The sequence below is a fragment of the Microtus ochrogaster genome, chromosome X (assembly GCF_000317375.1).
Source record: "Microtus ochrogaster isolate Prairie Vole_2 chromosome X, MicOch1.0, whole genome shotgun sequence".
In the NCBI taxonomy this organism is placed as follows: domain Eukaryota; kingdom Metazoa; phylum Chordata; class Mammalia; order Rodentia; family Cricetidae; genus Microtus; species Microtus ochrogaster.
Window position 1 is genome coordinate 33821194 of NC_022026.1, and position 17492 is coordinate 33838685.

At 33.7% G+C, this 17492-nt stretch overlaps 1 protein-coding gene across 3 annotated transcripts in view; it reads left to right on the forward strand.

Moving 5' to 3' along the window:
* The window catches only part of Diaph2 (diaphanous related formin 2), a 793576-nt gene that overhangs the window by 388470 nt on the left and 387614 nt on the right, over positions 1-17492 (forward strand). For all 3 annotated transcript variants that reach the window (XM_026784823.1, XM_026784824.1, XM_005358668.3), the window contains one exon: positions 15310-15439. In XM_026784823.1, coding sequence (XP_026640624.1) covers positions 15310-15439 — 130 coding nt within the window. The remainder of the gene's footprint in view (positions 1-15309; positions 15440-17492) is intronic.

A 17492-nucleotide genomic window follows, 5' to 3' on the forward strand; every position in this document is an offset into this window, starting at 1 on the left:
TCACTGTAATATGATCATTTGATATAGTTTTGAACAGGAGGCAAAAAAGTAGAAAAATTCATCATAAAAAAATTCTTCCCCTCAGAACAACTTTTTTTGAAATCAAGTCAGTGTGAAAAATGTATCCTGTGACTAGTTGTGAGATTAATTTTCAGAGAAGCCCAATATAGTAGGTGTTAAGTTTGTCTGTGTACTTCAAAATGTTGTAGTTATGAAGGAATGTATTTCTTTGAATATAATTTGCTGTGGACTTGAACTTTGAGAGAGTAAAAACCAGCTTATAACTTAGTTTTCCTTTCTTATCCTTTTGTCTAAACTTTAAGGTCTGAAGCATAGTACTTGTGATCTGATTTAAAGAGTATTTTCAAAACTGAAATAATCATTTATATGCAAGGTGTAAGTCTGCTAATACTTTAACTGTAACCTTTGTTTTCTCAGAATTTGATTACCTCCTTTTAGATTTGTACATTTACAACACTATAGTTTCAGTTGTGTGAACACTTCATTAAGTCCTCAAATCTTCAGTTTATTAAATCTTTAGAGAACAGTATGTTGTAAATGAAGTTTTGATTGGTAGTCCTTGTCAATACCATTTAAAAGCCGTCTTTATTTTTTTTTTTTTGCTCACATTTTTTTCTTTATTGAAAAAGTTCTGCTCCCTATCTAGACATACACTGCAGTCTTTTTCTTTTCTCAAAAAGGCATTCACTACCTCGAAACGCTTAGGTCCTACTGTTTCCCAACTGTATTTGGGAAATAATTGTGACTAAACAGTAATATTGACATATGCTGGGTTGAGAAGTATGGTTAACTGAAAGAAAACATTTTCTAGTTTAGAAAATTCCTGGATGATTTTCCCATTTTTTCAAAGTGCTTGTAAACATTTTTCAGTACCACAACAGAAATAAGTGAAGATTTCTGGAACTAGCTGTAGGTCTGTCTTGGTTCACCACGAAGACTGTTTCCAGAGAGGATTTAAATGAACCCAGCTGGCTTAGTATTCTGTGAATTGGCATAGTCATTTGCTGAGTTTAATCTTATGACTGATTTTGTAATTCTCACAGTGGGGGAAAGTCGACAACATGAGCAGCATTTAGTGAGTATAATTAGTAAGTTTGAAAACAAATGCTTTTTTATTCTATAAAAGCGCTGTTCAAAGGGGATTTAAACCCTGTTTGAAACTGTTGTTCAAAATAAAACATGGCATTCTGTGACTGAATGTGACCACTCATGTTACAAGCTGGTTTTCCAGGCAAATAAAGCTTTCCTAATGAACGCATTGCACAGCCTTAATAAGGGGAACCAGTGACTGGAAGGAAGTTTGTAATGTGTCAGTTTATACTAACATTAAGCTCTGTGATAACTTTAGAGGCTTTAGGAATTGTTTATATCTATTTAAATACCTTTTTATTCTGGTAATTGCGGCCAGATTTATTGAACCCTTACTCCCTGTGGAGCCCACTGCTAGGATTTTTGCAGGGAAAAAGAAAAATCAAACATATTTCCAATCATTTTGGTTTTTTTATAAACTTGTTGGTACATACAGAACATTGTAATGCTAAAGTCAGATAGAAGTGGAAAAGTGTGTGGGGAGGTCCGTAAAGGGGATAGCAGGACATGATATAGCAACATACATAAAAAAATGAATCATGTTGCTCATAAAATGTTGGCTAACTAACTACCAGGCAATAAAGCACTGTGAGGTGACATCCCACACTGTAAGGTTGCTGCATTTTTCTGTGCAAAGGAAAAGGATCATGCCAGTCCCAGTTTCAACATGGACATCACTCATTTTCAATTTGATTTTTTTTTCTCTGAATTCTGTCATGAGGGTGAATACAAAGTCTTAATGGCATTTTTTTCTTTTTCGCTGTTCTTCTGACTTCTTCATTTACATTATGGAATCTCAGGATATGTGTTTGAATGTTTTGCCTGCATGTAAATGCATGCCTGCTTCCCATGGAAGTCAGAAGAAGGCTTTGTAGCACGTGCAGCTGGAGTTAGGGAAAGCAGTGAGCCAGTATGCATAAGTTTGTAATTGCATGCAGCTCCTCTTGCAGGAGCAGCAGGTGCTGTTAACCACTGAACCATCTCTCCAGCCCCTACACATTTCTACTAATGGTACAATATTTAAAATTGATTCATAAGCAACTATGTACCTTCTGCATTAATTTTTTGCACATTTTCATTAGTATTTGTTGTACAGTGATGAGCTTCATAATATATTTAAGTCCAGCTACATCTTGTATTCACTTCCCATTAATCCTCTTCCTTCTCCCCCCTCTTAATTAAATGTTAGTTTTTAAAATAACTTTATAGAATTTTACACTAACAACTCAAAACAACAATATAATTGTATAACTAAAACTACTTTATGTACACAACCCTTATTTCACTAATAAGGCACAAAAATCAAGCACTGTTTGCCATAGCAAGAGACTTTTGTGACTTTTATTTAGATAAGTGCGAATGAAACATTTTCATATCTAATATCAGGATTAAGGGTCCGGGTATGATGAAATATAAACTATTTTGAGATGGACTTTTTAAGAGAAAGGAATTTGCTCTTTGAATTCAATGAAATCTTTATCATGTACACTTGTATTTCATCAGTTTACCATCGCAGTGACAAAATGCCCAAGGAACACAAAAACTTACTAGAGGGAAGATTTGTTGGCACACAGAGCTTCATGGTTTCACATGACAATTGGTTGCTTTTGTGGTTCTTGGACAGAAGATAGACTATCATGACTGGAGCTTGTGGTGAAGCAAGGAAGCTCACTTCTTGGCAGACAGGAAGCAGAGAGAACCAAAATGGAAACAAACATATAACCTTTAATGCCATGCCCACTTCCTAATAGCCCATTATGAGGTTAATATGCTCTTGCTCTAATCTGTCAAAATGCTATAATTTCTGGACCAATTATACAAACCTTGAGCCTTTTGGGAGGACACGTCACATCCAAGACATAAAACCCATTTTAATATATTTAGAAATCTGAAATGAAGGAACATCATACTCATATTCATATTCATATTCAAATATTTGAAGTATATATATATATATATAAAACAAATAAAATATAAAATACAGTGCAAATGCTTGATTTTCAGAATTGTTCATGAGTAGTAGCCTAGCCCATTTCAAGTTGTGTAGTGATCCAAAATTTCAGCTTTTATAACATGTATGAAAAAAGCCAAAGTGTTTATTGATTTCCTCAAGCATCAATTTAGTTTTTGAGGATTTTTTTTGTTTGCAACAGCAGCAACAGTCAAATTTATTACTACTTAAAAGAAAATTGATCCTCAGCTATAATTTATTTAAGGGACTTTGTGAGACATAATTGGCATACAATAAAACTTACACAGTTGGAATAAAGTTTGGTGAAATTGGCATTTTTCTAGTACTACAGATCCCACACCAAAGTACCTAATATAGATTCCTCACAACCCTATTCTGTTCTACTTTGCAACTCCAGGCAATTGCCAATATGCTTTATTTATTTATTTATTGTTAATTTTTTGTGGTTGCTTGACAGTTTCATATGTTTATACAGTGAATTTTATTTTTACCCCAAATCCCCTCCTCTCTTATCTTCTTCCCTCTTCATGCTGGAACCCTACCCTTCAACAACTCTCCTGCCTTTAATATTTGATTGTGTTTCACTCCCAAAAGATTAAGCATTGAACTTCTGGTATATGCAGCATCATCAATGATTCTTGTCCTTAATTGAGTACTTAGAATAGTCAAATTTACACAAAACTAGAGATGTAGCTACTCGGAAGGTTAGAAAGAGGACAGACTGTTAGTGTTTAATATTTTAGCTTAGGCTGTTAATAAGTTCTGATTATGGATAGTAGGAGTGGTTTCATAGGCATGTGAATGTCTTTACTGTCACTAAGCTCTAGATGTTTAAAATACTAAATGTTATATTCATTTCTTACAATGAAAAAGAGGATTCACAGCTGATTATTTGTAATAAGGCATCAATGATAAGATATCAGTGATAATCATTCCCAGAGCTGCAAAAAGAAAGTGATTAGAAAAATACTCAAGAGGAGAAAATGATTGATATTACTTCATATGATAAAATTATAAAGAGAATTGAAGATGAGTGAATGAATGATTGATTGGAAAAAGCTACTGACAGAAATATATTTAAGTAACTCCTAAACAGCTGTTCCTCTTTGCTGTTGATTTTGCTTTTCAAAATATTTACTGTTGATTATCAGAGTTACTCTTATACTAATGACAAACCTCTGAGTGATAGCTACCTGCATTATTGCCCATGTTCTCTCTTATTGGTGGGAATAATCTTTGAACTTATGTCCATGGAAAAACAACAAAGAACTGATCTTACTTTCTCTCAAACTTCATGTAGTCAGGTTTAAGTAAAATGCTCATTACAATAAAAGTTGGGTGGTTTTAGTATTTGTATAAAGCAATCCTTATTAAAGAAGCTGTTAAAAAACCCAAGAGATACTTATACTTGTAGACAGTTTTTATATCAATTTAAAATAATTTGATCTTCTTAAAACTATTCTCAGAAGAATTTGGTAGGTTTAATATAGACAGTTTAATAATTGATTAACTGAAAGCACTTTTAAGTAGCAGACCTTCTTTTGTTTGTGAAGTACAGACATGTTGCATTAATTCATTGTGACCTTTCCTAAATGAGCAGAAGTGGCTGTTGATTTGCCATTGGTCCTGGCTTCTTCAGACTAATGCATGTGTAGTGCATTCACCTTGAATAAGTAATACTACAAGGAAAACCCTCAGAGGTAGAACAGTGAGGGTAGGAAAGCAGAATTTGTCTTCTCTGAGAAACTAATAGCACAGATGCCCTGCTGGGCCTGAAGGTGGCAATTGAGATGAATCCTTATTACATTTAATGTTGTCATGGTTTCAAGTTTAAGTTCTGCTTTCCCAGATTGCTACCATAAATTAAGTTAACAAGTGTAACGCTCTTAAATTGGATGACTTTTTATACAATTGATATCATCTGTTCCCTTTTTGTTGGAAGTACCATTAGAATACGAACATCAAGAGTGTAAAAAAAGGACAATCCAGCCTACATAAAGAATTAGGACATCTTTTCCGGTGTAAATTACATTTGGCTGAATTAGTGTCAACCGTGGTCATGTAACACCTTTAAAAGAAACGAGTTTTGGTGACAGATTCAGAAATAAAGCCAAGAATGCATGTGTTAGACCTGTCTGGTCGTAGCTGCAGAGCTAATGTCTTTATGGTAATTGCAATCCTTAAAAGTACATTATCTTTCTCGGTGTTATTGCAATGTGTGCTTGTGTTGAAGAAAGCAATAATTTGCAAACAACCATTGGCAGAGAGAGCAGAACTTATTTAAAAAAAATAAAGGAAACTAGCATTAGGATTCATGTGCTGTATCAAGACTGGCAAGCAGTAGTAGTTGTTTTGATATATGCACTGGAGCATTCATGATTGCTTAAATATTAACTGCTCCATGAATATATAAATATAATAGGAAAATAAACTATAATTAGGACACATTTTACTGAAAGAGATAAAGTTGAATTGTCTGATCACAGTGATAGATTAAATGGTTTCAATTTCAAGGATTCAATAATATCTCTCTCTCCAATGAAATATCTTATTTCTTTTTAAGGTTAATCAATCCAGTATAGGTGTGTCTTTGGTCATGTTGGTATGTTAGAGCTGTTCCCTTCACACATGGGGAGTGGACATCTCTTTGTTAATACAGGTCTTAAGTTCACTGAGTCCCTTGTAGCTGTTTGCATAAATATAAGGAGAAAGGGAGAGGTCTGAAAGGATTTCTTTCTAATGTAATTTATTGGCCTGAAGTTTTGTCTCAAATGTAAATCTTAACACCACTTTCATGTTAGACCTCCTTAAATGTACCGAGAAACATCTCACTAGGGAGTATGTGTATGACTTCCTTTGCATTCCTTTTATTTTATATCTATGATCACTATACATTCTACAGCCATTCTCATGAAGTTAGCTAAGCATTTTTCTGTAACACTCTAAAGTTGGTGTGTAAGGTTGCTTTGGGGCAGATGCATAAAATCCACCGTTTCGTTCCTATATAACACATTCTCACAATTTACTTTCCACCTGAAACTGGGATGCTGACTCTGGTAACACAGTATCAGCATATGCTGCCTCATGGATGCTACTTCACCATTTTATTTTCATGGGCACAGTGTGCTCATATTTGCTATAAGTACATTCTGTGTGGTCTAAGGATTGAGGCATTGAACTCCTTGGAGCAAGTATAAATAACTCTGACATGTAAACCCAAAGAAGGTATTAGTACCACAGGTATATTTGTGGCCAACATTGAAGCCTAGTTGTCTGCAACTAAAATTTAAATTTTCTGACTTAAGTTTTCTGACAAATTATCTGAGTGGCAGGTTGCATTAGCCTATGAGAATTTGCTTATCAGTTTCAGTTAGTTAAGAGGGTGCGAATAATCTACTAGGCTATCTAGTCCATCACTGCACTGAAACACAGTACACCAGACTCAGTATAGTGCGACGTGAATATAATTTTAGTATAGTTTTAAGGAGAAAAACAAGGGACGGTTTATAAGATTTATGAGCAATATATCGGAAGCCTCCACAGCGCAGCATGGACAGTTTGTCTGGTTGTTGTGCTCTTAAACCAGTAAGTGGTAAATTATGATACAGATCAGTGTCATTTTATATGGACTAATCAAGAACAGTTAGAGCAGATCTGTCCTTTTGTTGCTACAAATGGCTCCAGATTTATCCAGTTTTAAATCGAGATCAAGCTTTGGAAACACATCAAACATAGAACTTGTTATTTTTTAAAATATTGTAAGATTTTGTAGGTAAACTGGGGATAACTGCCTGAGTATCTCTTGACCTGAAAATTTTGTCATCGTAGCTCCCAGACCTTGGAATGCATTCAAATTACATTTAGGTTTTCTCAATACCTCCCCCCACAAACACACTTTTTCCAAGTACAAGAAAAAGCACCCTCTGATTTAGTTGATTTGAATTTCTAACAGCTTCCCAGAGGAGGCCAGTGCTTTTGGTCAAGGGGTCTCTGTTTAATAATGTAGTCAATACCCATGAATTATTTTACGATCCATTAAAAGTACTGAGAGTTGAATCCAGGGCTGTCCAAGACTCCCACTGAGCTACATCCCTAGCCTAGCACAATTGGATTCTTTTTTTTTTTAACTTGAGAAGCTCACTTTTATTAAGGTAGTCATATGAAAATAAATTTACAAAACATGTAAGATAGGTGGTTAATAGATGTAGTCATACCTTTCTTTCAAAAATTTCAATTACTAATTTCTGCTGTAGAAAGATCATGGCTCTGTCCAACAAAACTGAAGAAGTAAGCAGACTAAGAGATGATTCTCAAAGAAACATTGTAGAAAATAGTTATAAGCAACAAGAAATAGCTATGAATTGTAATTTTAAAATAAAAGAATAGTTAAAAAATGTTATATTTAAAACCTGAATGTAACGAGTTCATAGTAAAACTCAGTATGTAACAACAATGAAAATATTACTTGCTTGGATTTATAAATTTATATTGATATATACTTCAAAATAGTGATTTCTAACTTTTTTTACTTATTCTTTGTGTCATTCACATCATGCATCCCACCCATCTCTGTTCCCTTTCCATCTGCCCTCTGCCCCTGCAACCCACCCCAATAAAACAAAATTAAAATTAAAAAAAAGAAAATTAAGTAAGAAAAAGAGAGCAAGAGAAAGAGAGGAAGAAAGGAAGGAAGGAAGGAAGGAAGGAAGGAAGGAAGGAAGGAAGGAAGGAAGAATGGAAGGAAAAATCTTATCATGGAAGCTGCAATGTGACACAGTGAATCAATCACGCAGTAAACCCCTTTATCCATATATGTTTACATGCAGGCATTCATCACAAAAATCATTGGCTTGGTTAGAAGCCCCTGGTTGCCGCTACATTATTAACACTTGACCCTCACTGGGATTCTTCCTGGACATTCCTTTGCTGTACTGTGTGCCTTGGTTTATGGAGATCCTATGACCCTGGGTCCACAGGACCCCCCCCCCCCCCGCAACCTGTGCCCCAACAGATCACAGAATAGGTGCCTATTAGGGAGGGCCAACATTAAATCCTAATTCTGGGCCTGGGTAGTTGCAGGCACCCATGAATTCTTGATTTTCTGTTTTTATTTCTTCTGGTTCCTAATCTCCTCCAGCATAATTATGCTGAACTTATTCAGTAGGATAATTATAATAACTTTTGCCACTAGCCTCACCATTTTCCAGCTGCTGGCTCTACTGCCCCCTCTATTATGCAGTTATTATCCACAGTCAATATTTTGAATAAATTATCCTTACACATTACCTCCTCTTTCTGGCTATCCATTTAATTTAATTTTATGTCCTTGGCACTATTCTGAAACAATACTTGAAGGTCACCAAAGATTTCTCTAATCATCAAATTAGCCTTAATTATCTTTGGCTTGTCTGGAGCATTTTTTTCATTGAACATTCCAGGGGGAAATCTGATCATAGTACTCATTTATAAGGAGGTCACAATCTGGTGGGTAATACTGAGTATGTAAACAAAATTATGTATTGTGAAATAAATGTTGCAACCAGATCATGTATAAATCACTATGGAAAAGCACAAATGGTATTAATTATACTCAATGAAGTTGGAAAGGACTCATTATTATTAATGACCAATCTTCCTGCACAATGGCTCCCTTTTCCAAACACCTTCTTCATAACCTATTGCCCATTAGTAAAAACAGAAAATATTAAATCTCAAAGTGTATAAGTGCACAGGCTGTGTTCTGGCACCAACCCTTATTAACTATGTGAACTCTGCCTATATGCTGTATGTTACCTGAAAAATGGACATAGAGATAACTAATTCACTGGGTTGATTTCAAGATTTAAAATATATGATTACACACCTGTGCCATAGGCACATACCACATGGATAACTCATATTGATTTTTCGTCCTTCATGCAAACATAGAACATATTACTAGATACAAAGAAACAAAGTGAATGTGGGAATCTTTACCTTTTCATTCAACCAACATTGAATAAGTAGCATTGTTTTCAGTGCTGAATATGTCTTTTAAAAAGCAGGTTTAAAAATCAATAACAACTTTATGTCACTAGACATATACATAGCTAAAGTTAGAGAGAGTTTAGAAAGAGTCATGGCAAGACACGAAATTATCATGCTAGTAGAAAGCCACATCAAAAAGGGACTGATGTGACTCTGATACTTATGTTAAGATGGGAAACTGAGGGAGGTTCACATTACTTCCAGTTTGATGATCATCATGGTTCTGATAATACTTTATCATATCAAGTCCCACAAATATGGCTTGGACCATAGCTACTTAACTAACACCTAGTTTATGATTAGGGAAAGTGTTTTCCCAAGATTGTCGAAATAGGAAGTTGTAGGCTAAAGGTTCAAGTCTGATTGTGCATCTACTAATTATGAATAAAATCAGATTGTACCTTTATCTGATAATTATGAGCAATACAGCAGAGAGAGTTAATTGTTCATAGCCACTTTCCCGGAGAGTATTTACATATTGCTTCCCTCTCCATTCTAAAACTAGATCACTCTGAAGTTAGCATTTTCTGACATGTTACACCATTCTTTTAATTAGCACAACTTAAAATTTATGGGTTCTGATTTTTTTTCCGTTTTCTCTTCCTACTATTCATTGACAAAATACGTATTTTTTTCCACCATGACTCAAATTTATCTTTTTTTTCTACTGTGTCAGAAAACTCCTGATAATAATATAATTATATAAATTGTGACATTTGCCACAAAGTTAATATGTGTATTTTCTCTGTTCTATGTAGTTTCATATTTTCTACCTAAATTCAAACATTGATGCTTCAGAATTATCACACATCATTATTTGTTTCTTATACTAATATTTAGGACAGTGCCTATCACAGTGGAGAATATTATAACTTCAATCTGACTTTCACCCACACCTAATTATCAGCACATAGTGTGTCCTGGAGAAGTCTAGCCTTGTTAGTCACTGCCTGTGTGCATGTATGAGTGTGTTCGTGCTTCGGTCTTTACATAACAATAGAGTTAAATTTAGCTATATTCTTATTTGCCATACACAAATGAGAGTTACTATGAAGAAAAAAAAACTTATTCAGAAACATGTGTTGACGAACTAGTATATTATAGCATGATCCTAGTACTACTAAACAGTCTCTCCAAGCTTTCAAGACCGATATTGCATGCAGAAACTACCGTGTTCTATTATTCACAGCATAGACGATATGAGAGAAGTACTTAGAAATAGTTGATTAGCCTTAAAGTGTGAGCAGGTATTTAGCTGACAAATAGAAGAACAGAGAAAGTGGGTTTCTGGAAAGTGATAACATACAAAACTACACATTGGGCTAATCTATAACCACACAGTGTATATTTAAGCAACTGTAATCTGCTTTTAAGTGACAGTTTTGAAGAAGAAAGAAAAAAGTCAGAAACCATCATCCAAATGGTCTTATATGCAAAAGAAAAGTTGGAGGTTTGATGTGAGTTTTTCTAGTAGATGATGTAGATGCATTGGACATTTTCAGTCAATTCTATTAGCAATGAATTAAACAACTGAAGAATGGTGTTTCTATGGAGTGATTGAATTAATCACAGTTGCTTAGTTTATTTTAAAAAAGAAATTTAATTTCTTAGAAGTTACTCTACAGAAGACAGTGACCAGGGTTTGTCCCCCCCCCCCCACTGAGGACAAAACAAGAAAAAAATGGGTTTGTTTCAACAGAAGGGAAATTACTTATAGACAAGGTCCTTCACAGATGGATTGAATGTGACTGATATGGATCATTAAGATGTTTTCTTGCCGGGCGGTGGTGGTGCACGCCTTTAATCCCAGCACTCGGGAGGCAGAGACAGGCGGATCTCTGTGAGTTCAAGACCAGCCTGGTCTACAAGAGATAGTTCCAGGACAGGCTCCAAAACCACAGAGAAACCCTGTCTCGAAATAAAAAAAAAAAAAAAAAGATGTTTTCTCTGGCTCCCTAGCTGTGTGCAGGATTCTGTGTCTTTAAATAGCCAGATTTCAAAACAGTGATATGGCTAATAATTATTAGGCTTGAATGAACTAGAATTAGAATCCCTAATTCTTCTAGGGGTCCCTGGGGGAGATGGCTCAGTGTTTAAGAGCACCTACTGTTCATCCAGAGCACCTGACTACAGTTCCCAGCACCCATATCCGGCAGTTCTCATATGTCTTTAACTCCAGCTCCAGGGAATCTGACACCTTCTGGCCTCGAAAGATACCTGAATATATGTGGCATACGCACAAACACACATACACCTAAAAATAACTATTTTTTTTTAAAAATTAGGTGCCCATTAATTACTCATTTTTCTATCTACCTGCCTAAAGCCTTACTATTGTATTTTAACTGCAAAAATTATCTTTTGTCATTTATTATTTATATATTTTTTAAAGACATGAACAGAGGGGCTCAAGAGATGGCTCATCAGTTAAGGGAAATGGCCGCTATTCCAAAGGGCCTGAGTTAACTCTCAATAAACACATCGCAACTCATAACTGTCTGTAACTCCAGTTCTAGAGGCTCTGGACACTCTCTCACAGACATACATGCAGGCAAAACACGAATGCATATTAAATAAATAAATAAATAAATAAATAAATAAATAAATAAATAAATAAATAAATAGATCTGTGTGTGTGTGTGTGTGTGTGTGTGTGTAGTTCTACCAAGGATATTTTATATTCGTGTACCATTTCTGAATGTTATTAAAGATTAGGGAGATAGAATTCATTTAATTTCAGTTATTAATCTTTGTGCATAACAATTACTGGCCAGGTGACTGCAATTAATGCTACTATGTATGTGGTTTATTAGCTGGCAGCTCTTGGTTATTGAAATGATTTTAATTTTCACTGGTATTCACTAAGTCAGATTACTAAAATAATACAATTTTTCAGCTTTCCAAAATAGTTCTATTTTATAAATTTACTATTTTGTTTTTAGTGTTTGGAAAAACATACAAAATAGGCAATTTTGGAGTAGCCTCTCCCTACCTTTGGCAGCTTATGAAAAGAAGTCAGGTGCCTATCCTGTGTCCTTACTCAGTGAGTCTTGAAGAAGGAAGAAAGCTGAAACAAAGACAAAGGGGCCAAAAGGCACTTTGCTTCTGGCTACACCAGTCTTTGAAATACTTACAATATACTTGCCTCTGAGATTTAGGCAAGCTGTAACTTGACTATCTCCTTGTTTAGATATTTGACATTAATATAAAGTTTTAACATGATTTCAAGTAACCAGATATCAAATAGAACTCAATTTTATCTCTTAATAAACTACCACAACTACTTTCAAAGTGATTTTGTACATATTCCGATTAGATTACCTTTGCTCTACCCCCAAGAGATGAATATATCCAGCTTGTCTATTCACAACAGCAAATTATTGGATAAATGTCATTAATTAGTAAGACTGATGAAAGGTTTTTAGTTGCCTTCTGAACTGAAAGCGAATAGTATGGCATGGACTGAGAGAAAAAGAGTATAACCAGCTTATAAATGATACAGAGTAAGAATTAGTGTGGACACAATATAATACATTATATTCTAATATTATTTAGTTTCAAAGGATTGATCTAAAGGTTATGTGTAGAGGAAAGGATTAAAAGACCATGCGACACTAAAAAAAAAAAAGACTCCGTGTGTGACGGTTTTCTCTGAAATAAATATTGCTATGTAGAGTAAAGACCTAGTCTCCCATACTAACTTGAGATACTGCTCAGATTGTCAAGGCCAGTGCTTTACCCTGTTTGCCCAGGCTTTGAAGGGGATGTTATGGTTCTAAAATTCACAAGCATATTTTTCCAAGATGCATATTTATTTAATTAGAAATAATAACATATTTGCTTAACTGAGATGTTATCCTGTATTTGTTTTGGTAGATTCAACCACTGACCATGGTAAATTGCATAATAGAATTATATTGTTCGTGGCACTGAGAGTGAATAAATATAAAAGCTCTTTTCAATACTTGAAAATGGTTCAGTGATTAAAGTGCTTGGTGATCACATACAAGATCTGAATTTGGATTCTTAGGAAGCACATTAAACAAAAAAACTATTAAAAATAAAAAGCCATAGTAGAGCATGTCTAAATTCTTTTGAGTGGAGACAGGGACAAGCTTAGGGATCGCTGGCTAGCTAGTCTAGCTGGAATAGCAAGCTTCACATTCAGTGAGAGACGCTGTCTCAAAACGCAAGGTGGAGAATAATAGAAGACACTACCAGATATTGACTTATGTCCTCAATGCCTACACACACAGGCGAACAAATCCTCACACATGTGCACACACATGCAAACAACACAGAGATAGCCACATACTGTTTCACACATAAATGTATAAATTCAGCAGTTTAAGAATGCTAAAGCTGAAGTTTTTACTGTAAAATAATGTAAAGCCGAGACAAAGAAAAGAAAATGCATAAAATTGCCATATGACTGACAATAAAAAGGAAATGCATAAAATTGGCATATGACTCCAATACCATTTTTCTGTTTATTTTGCACCATTACCTATGTACAATTTTAACAGCTCTAAAATACATGTGCAATTTTGTGTCTTGAACAGTGTGCAAGTTTGTTGTTCTTTTTCTCTTCTTTGTTTGTATGTCTTTGTCTCCATAGACTTTGGAAAAAGTCAATTTTCTTACTGTTGAGAAGTGGGGAAGGGGAGATTTTTTTCTGCAGTTTATCTTGGCACTTATATTGGGGGGAGGGAATCTCAGATGTTAAGTTGTAAGGGATTTTTTAAATGTCCCACATACTGTAAAAATGATGTACTTTGTGAGCACATAACACAGTAATCCCAGCAAAAGAGTTGTCTTTGAGGACCAGAGCCTGCAATTGATTCTTCTATAGCTGCTAGCCATACTTAAGATAAACTGCCTTGAGGTTCCTGTTGCTTTTGTTCTTACAGCTTGTCCTTGGATTGTCAGATTCAACCTTGTAGTACTAAAAGCTTTTTGGTGAATGAGCATGAGTACAGCATTTTAAATATTTTCCATATATGAAATACTGTTTTTGTAGAAATTCTCAAAGAAATAATGATGAACCCTGGAACATTATGCCTCCTGTGGCCATTTGTTTATGGAATCTTGAGGCTAATCTTCTCTATAATATGTTCACTTCATGAGGATCTAAATAGTTGATAAAAGGTTTAGCATAAAACAGATTTGATATAAGCCTAACATAATAATATTATGATTATTTTTGTTTTTAGTTATTAAAACAACAAAGACTAATTCATTTTATAATTACTAAAGTATCCTCTGAAGTCATTCCCCAAACTATTTGTGAACACAATGAATTTATTCTAAACAGAGTAATCCTTAAAACTAAAAATCCCTAATCTGTATGAACACCAGTGGATAAACACAACATCTAAAGTTTATAGAACTAAAACATCCAATAAACTGAGAAAAATATGATACATTGCCTTGTATTTATGAATTGTTTCTAAGTAAATCCTTGATTTCATTTGCAGCTATCTAGTATAAGAAATCTAAATAAGAAAATATTGGAGACTCCTAAATTTTTTCGGTTCTATCCTTTAAAGATTTTTATCATTCTATTGATGACATTTTTTTCTAGTATCTCTAAAAAGTGTACAATGTTAAGCAAATATATAATAAATAATTGCATGTTTCCATGACTGTGTATTCTGATTTTGGTTCATAATTCTGTATGAAACAACTTTCTATTTTTTTTCTTATGGCCCATGCAAGAAAAGATATGTAAAGCATGCTGACTCTTTTATGTTAATTTGCATCGAGGATAGCTGGAAATAAATTTAATCTCACAAATGAATGCATCTTTCAAGAATATATTTTTATAATAATACAAAGACCAGAGTGTTGTTAGCATCAACACACATTAAATGAGGCTATTACTATAAATACTTAAATGAGTGTTTGTGTCTCATAAAAAGAATAGTTCATTTTGCCATAATGATTCAGACAACTTTTGAAAATATAGATTAAGGCTTAGTTTGCTACTTCTTTTAGTGTTTTTCTCCTTTATAAAATACCAAGTTCATTTTAAGATCATGAATTATGTCACTAGATGCCATTAAAGAAGCAACTGCCAATTTAATTGAAAAAAAAAGTTCAAGTGAACCTCAACATGATCTATATTCACTCATTGTTTGTTGACTTTTTCAGAAAAAAAATCTATTTATCTCACAAAACATGCTATTTTTTCCTTCCAGATCAGAGATACAAAGTCAGCAGATCAAAAAACAACCCTTTTGCATTTTCTTGCTGAAATATGTGAGGAAAAATACCGAGATATCCTGAAATTTCCTGATGAGCTGGAACATGTGGAAAGTGCAAGCAAAGGTAATCGATTAAGACTATTCTTAACCTATGTGTTTTAGTTTAAATGAGAAGATTTAAAAGGAAGCTGAGAGCAATATTAATCATAAAAGTTCTTTGTTGATGTAAGAAAAGTGGAATGATGGTTTTGGTTGACTTATATTTCAGCCCACTGTACTTTTAAATTACCCGTCTTCTTTTTTAAACAGTGTGAGGTTATTAAACCTTTCAGACCTCAAACCAAATAATTCATTCTATTCTTTAAGTTGATAAGAACTTAAATGTATGCTGTAAAGGAATCATACTTTGTTGATTTCAAGATGATTCTAAGACATTGTTCCTTGAGAATGCTTTAAAGATAATGTTCTGTAGTTTAGCTAAAGAGAAAGGACTTTGGAATGGCTAAAATACGATGCTGAAGTTTGGCCAGCATGGCATAGGGCTTTCTTTCCACAGATAACTCAATAGGTGCCAGGTGAACTTGTATAATCTTTTAGGGCAGAAGTGAGGAATAGTTGATGATGAGGCCATAGGAGTAAGGTAGACACCTTAGAAATATCCAAGGCACACTCATGTCTTACATCATAGCATACTGAATTGAGGAATGAAAGCACAAGTGGAGCAGAAGGTTTGTAAGATTTTAAGGCACGGTAAGTAGTTTTGTCAACACTGTCTACATTAACAAGTGATTAAGAAGTACAAGGGGGATGGATCAAGGAAATATTTTTCTCGACGTGATATAATATGGGTGCAAATTTAGTTTTTTTTTCTTTTGGATAAGAGAAAGATATAATGTAATGATTATATTCTGTAACTTTTGAGGCTTAAAGGAAGGACACAAAACCATGTTTCCCAAACTTATTATAAACTAAATAATCCTATTAGTGTGCTTTGAAGGGAGAGTCTGTAAAGCCCAGAATATCACTTGTAAATATTATTCTACAGTTCTTTGCTGCTATAGGATTGTTAGATCCTTGTCTTATTTTTATTTTTTTGTGTGTAATGTGCTGTGGATGAAGATTAATTATTGAAGATACATCATGATTTCATACTATTATGTATTTTTACTCTATATGAAAATTGTATAATATAATAGAAATTTATATTAGTAAGTATGTTGTAGCTTTTTTGAATTCCTTGTGTTTAATGTATACCTTTAACTTAGAGGCATTATTGAACTTCAAACAACACGTATCAGTAGCATATTATTATAACTGAAATATATAAAGCACCACAAATAAAACCAGTTCAAATATTAGCTAAAAAATTGCTGTTATTATTTTAACTGTCCTCTATCAGAATATTCGTCATTTCATTTTTTTTATAAATAGAATCAGTTCTAAAAGAAAATATATAAATTTTAGTTTAAAATAAATTGTCCTGTCAATTTTATGGTGGTTATTTTTAATTCCTATATTTAGGATACCTTTTGTGACCATATCTAAACTAGTTATCTTGAGTTGAAATAAACAGAACAGAGTTTAATTCTAAATATCTTTATTAATAGGACACGCATACAGAAAGACATATTGCTTACTGTGTTTTATTTCACTACAATAGAATACCACATACTTGGATAATTAGCAATGAAAATAGATTTACTTATCACAGTTGATAGGTTTGGAATTTCATGATCAAGGGACTTTGTATATAACATTTTCCCATTATTTAGTATTTTCTGGTGATATCAAAGAAATATTAGAATATATACTCATGACAAAAATAGTCACCTAATAATACAATTCTAATATAGAACATGTGACCATATTTTATACAATGCTTACATGTTTTAAATTGTTTCTAAAACATTAATAACAAATATTTAGGGTCATTGTTACAACTAATAAAGGCAGACACCAGATCAAGACTGTTTAAGTTATTGTAAATTTCAAATTCTAATTGTATCATTTATATTTTCAAAGAATTAAGGGAGTGATTTTTCTTTATCCTCATCTAGAAAAGGATGTTGAATTCAAGAAGTCCTTGTTTTTTAATGCTGAGTAGTACTCTAATATGTATATATTCCATACTTTCTTCATCCATTCTTCCATTGAAGGGCATCTAGGTTGTTTCCAGG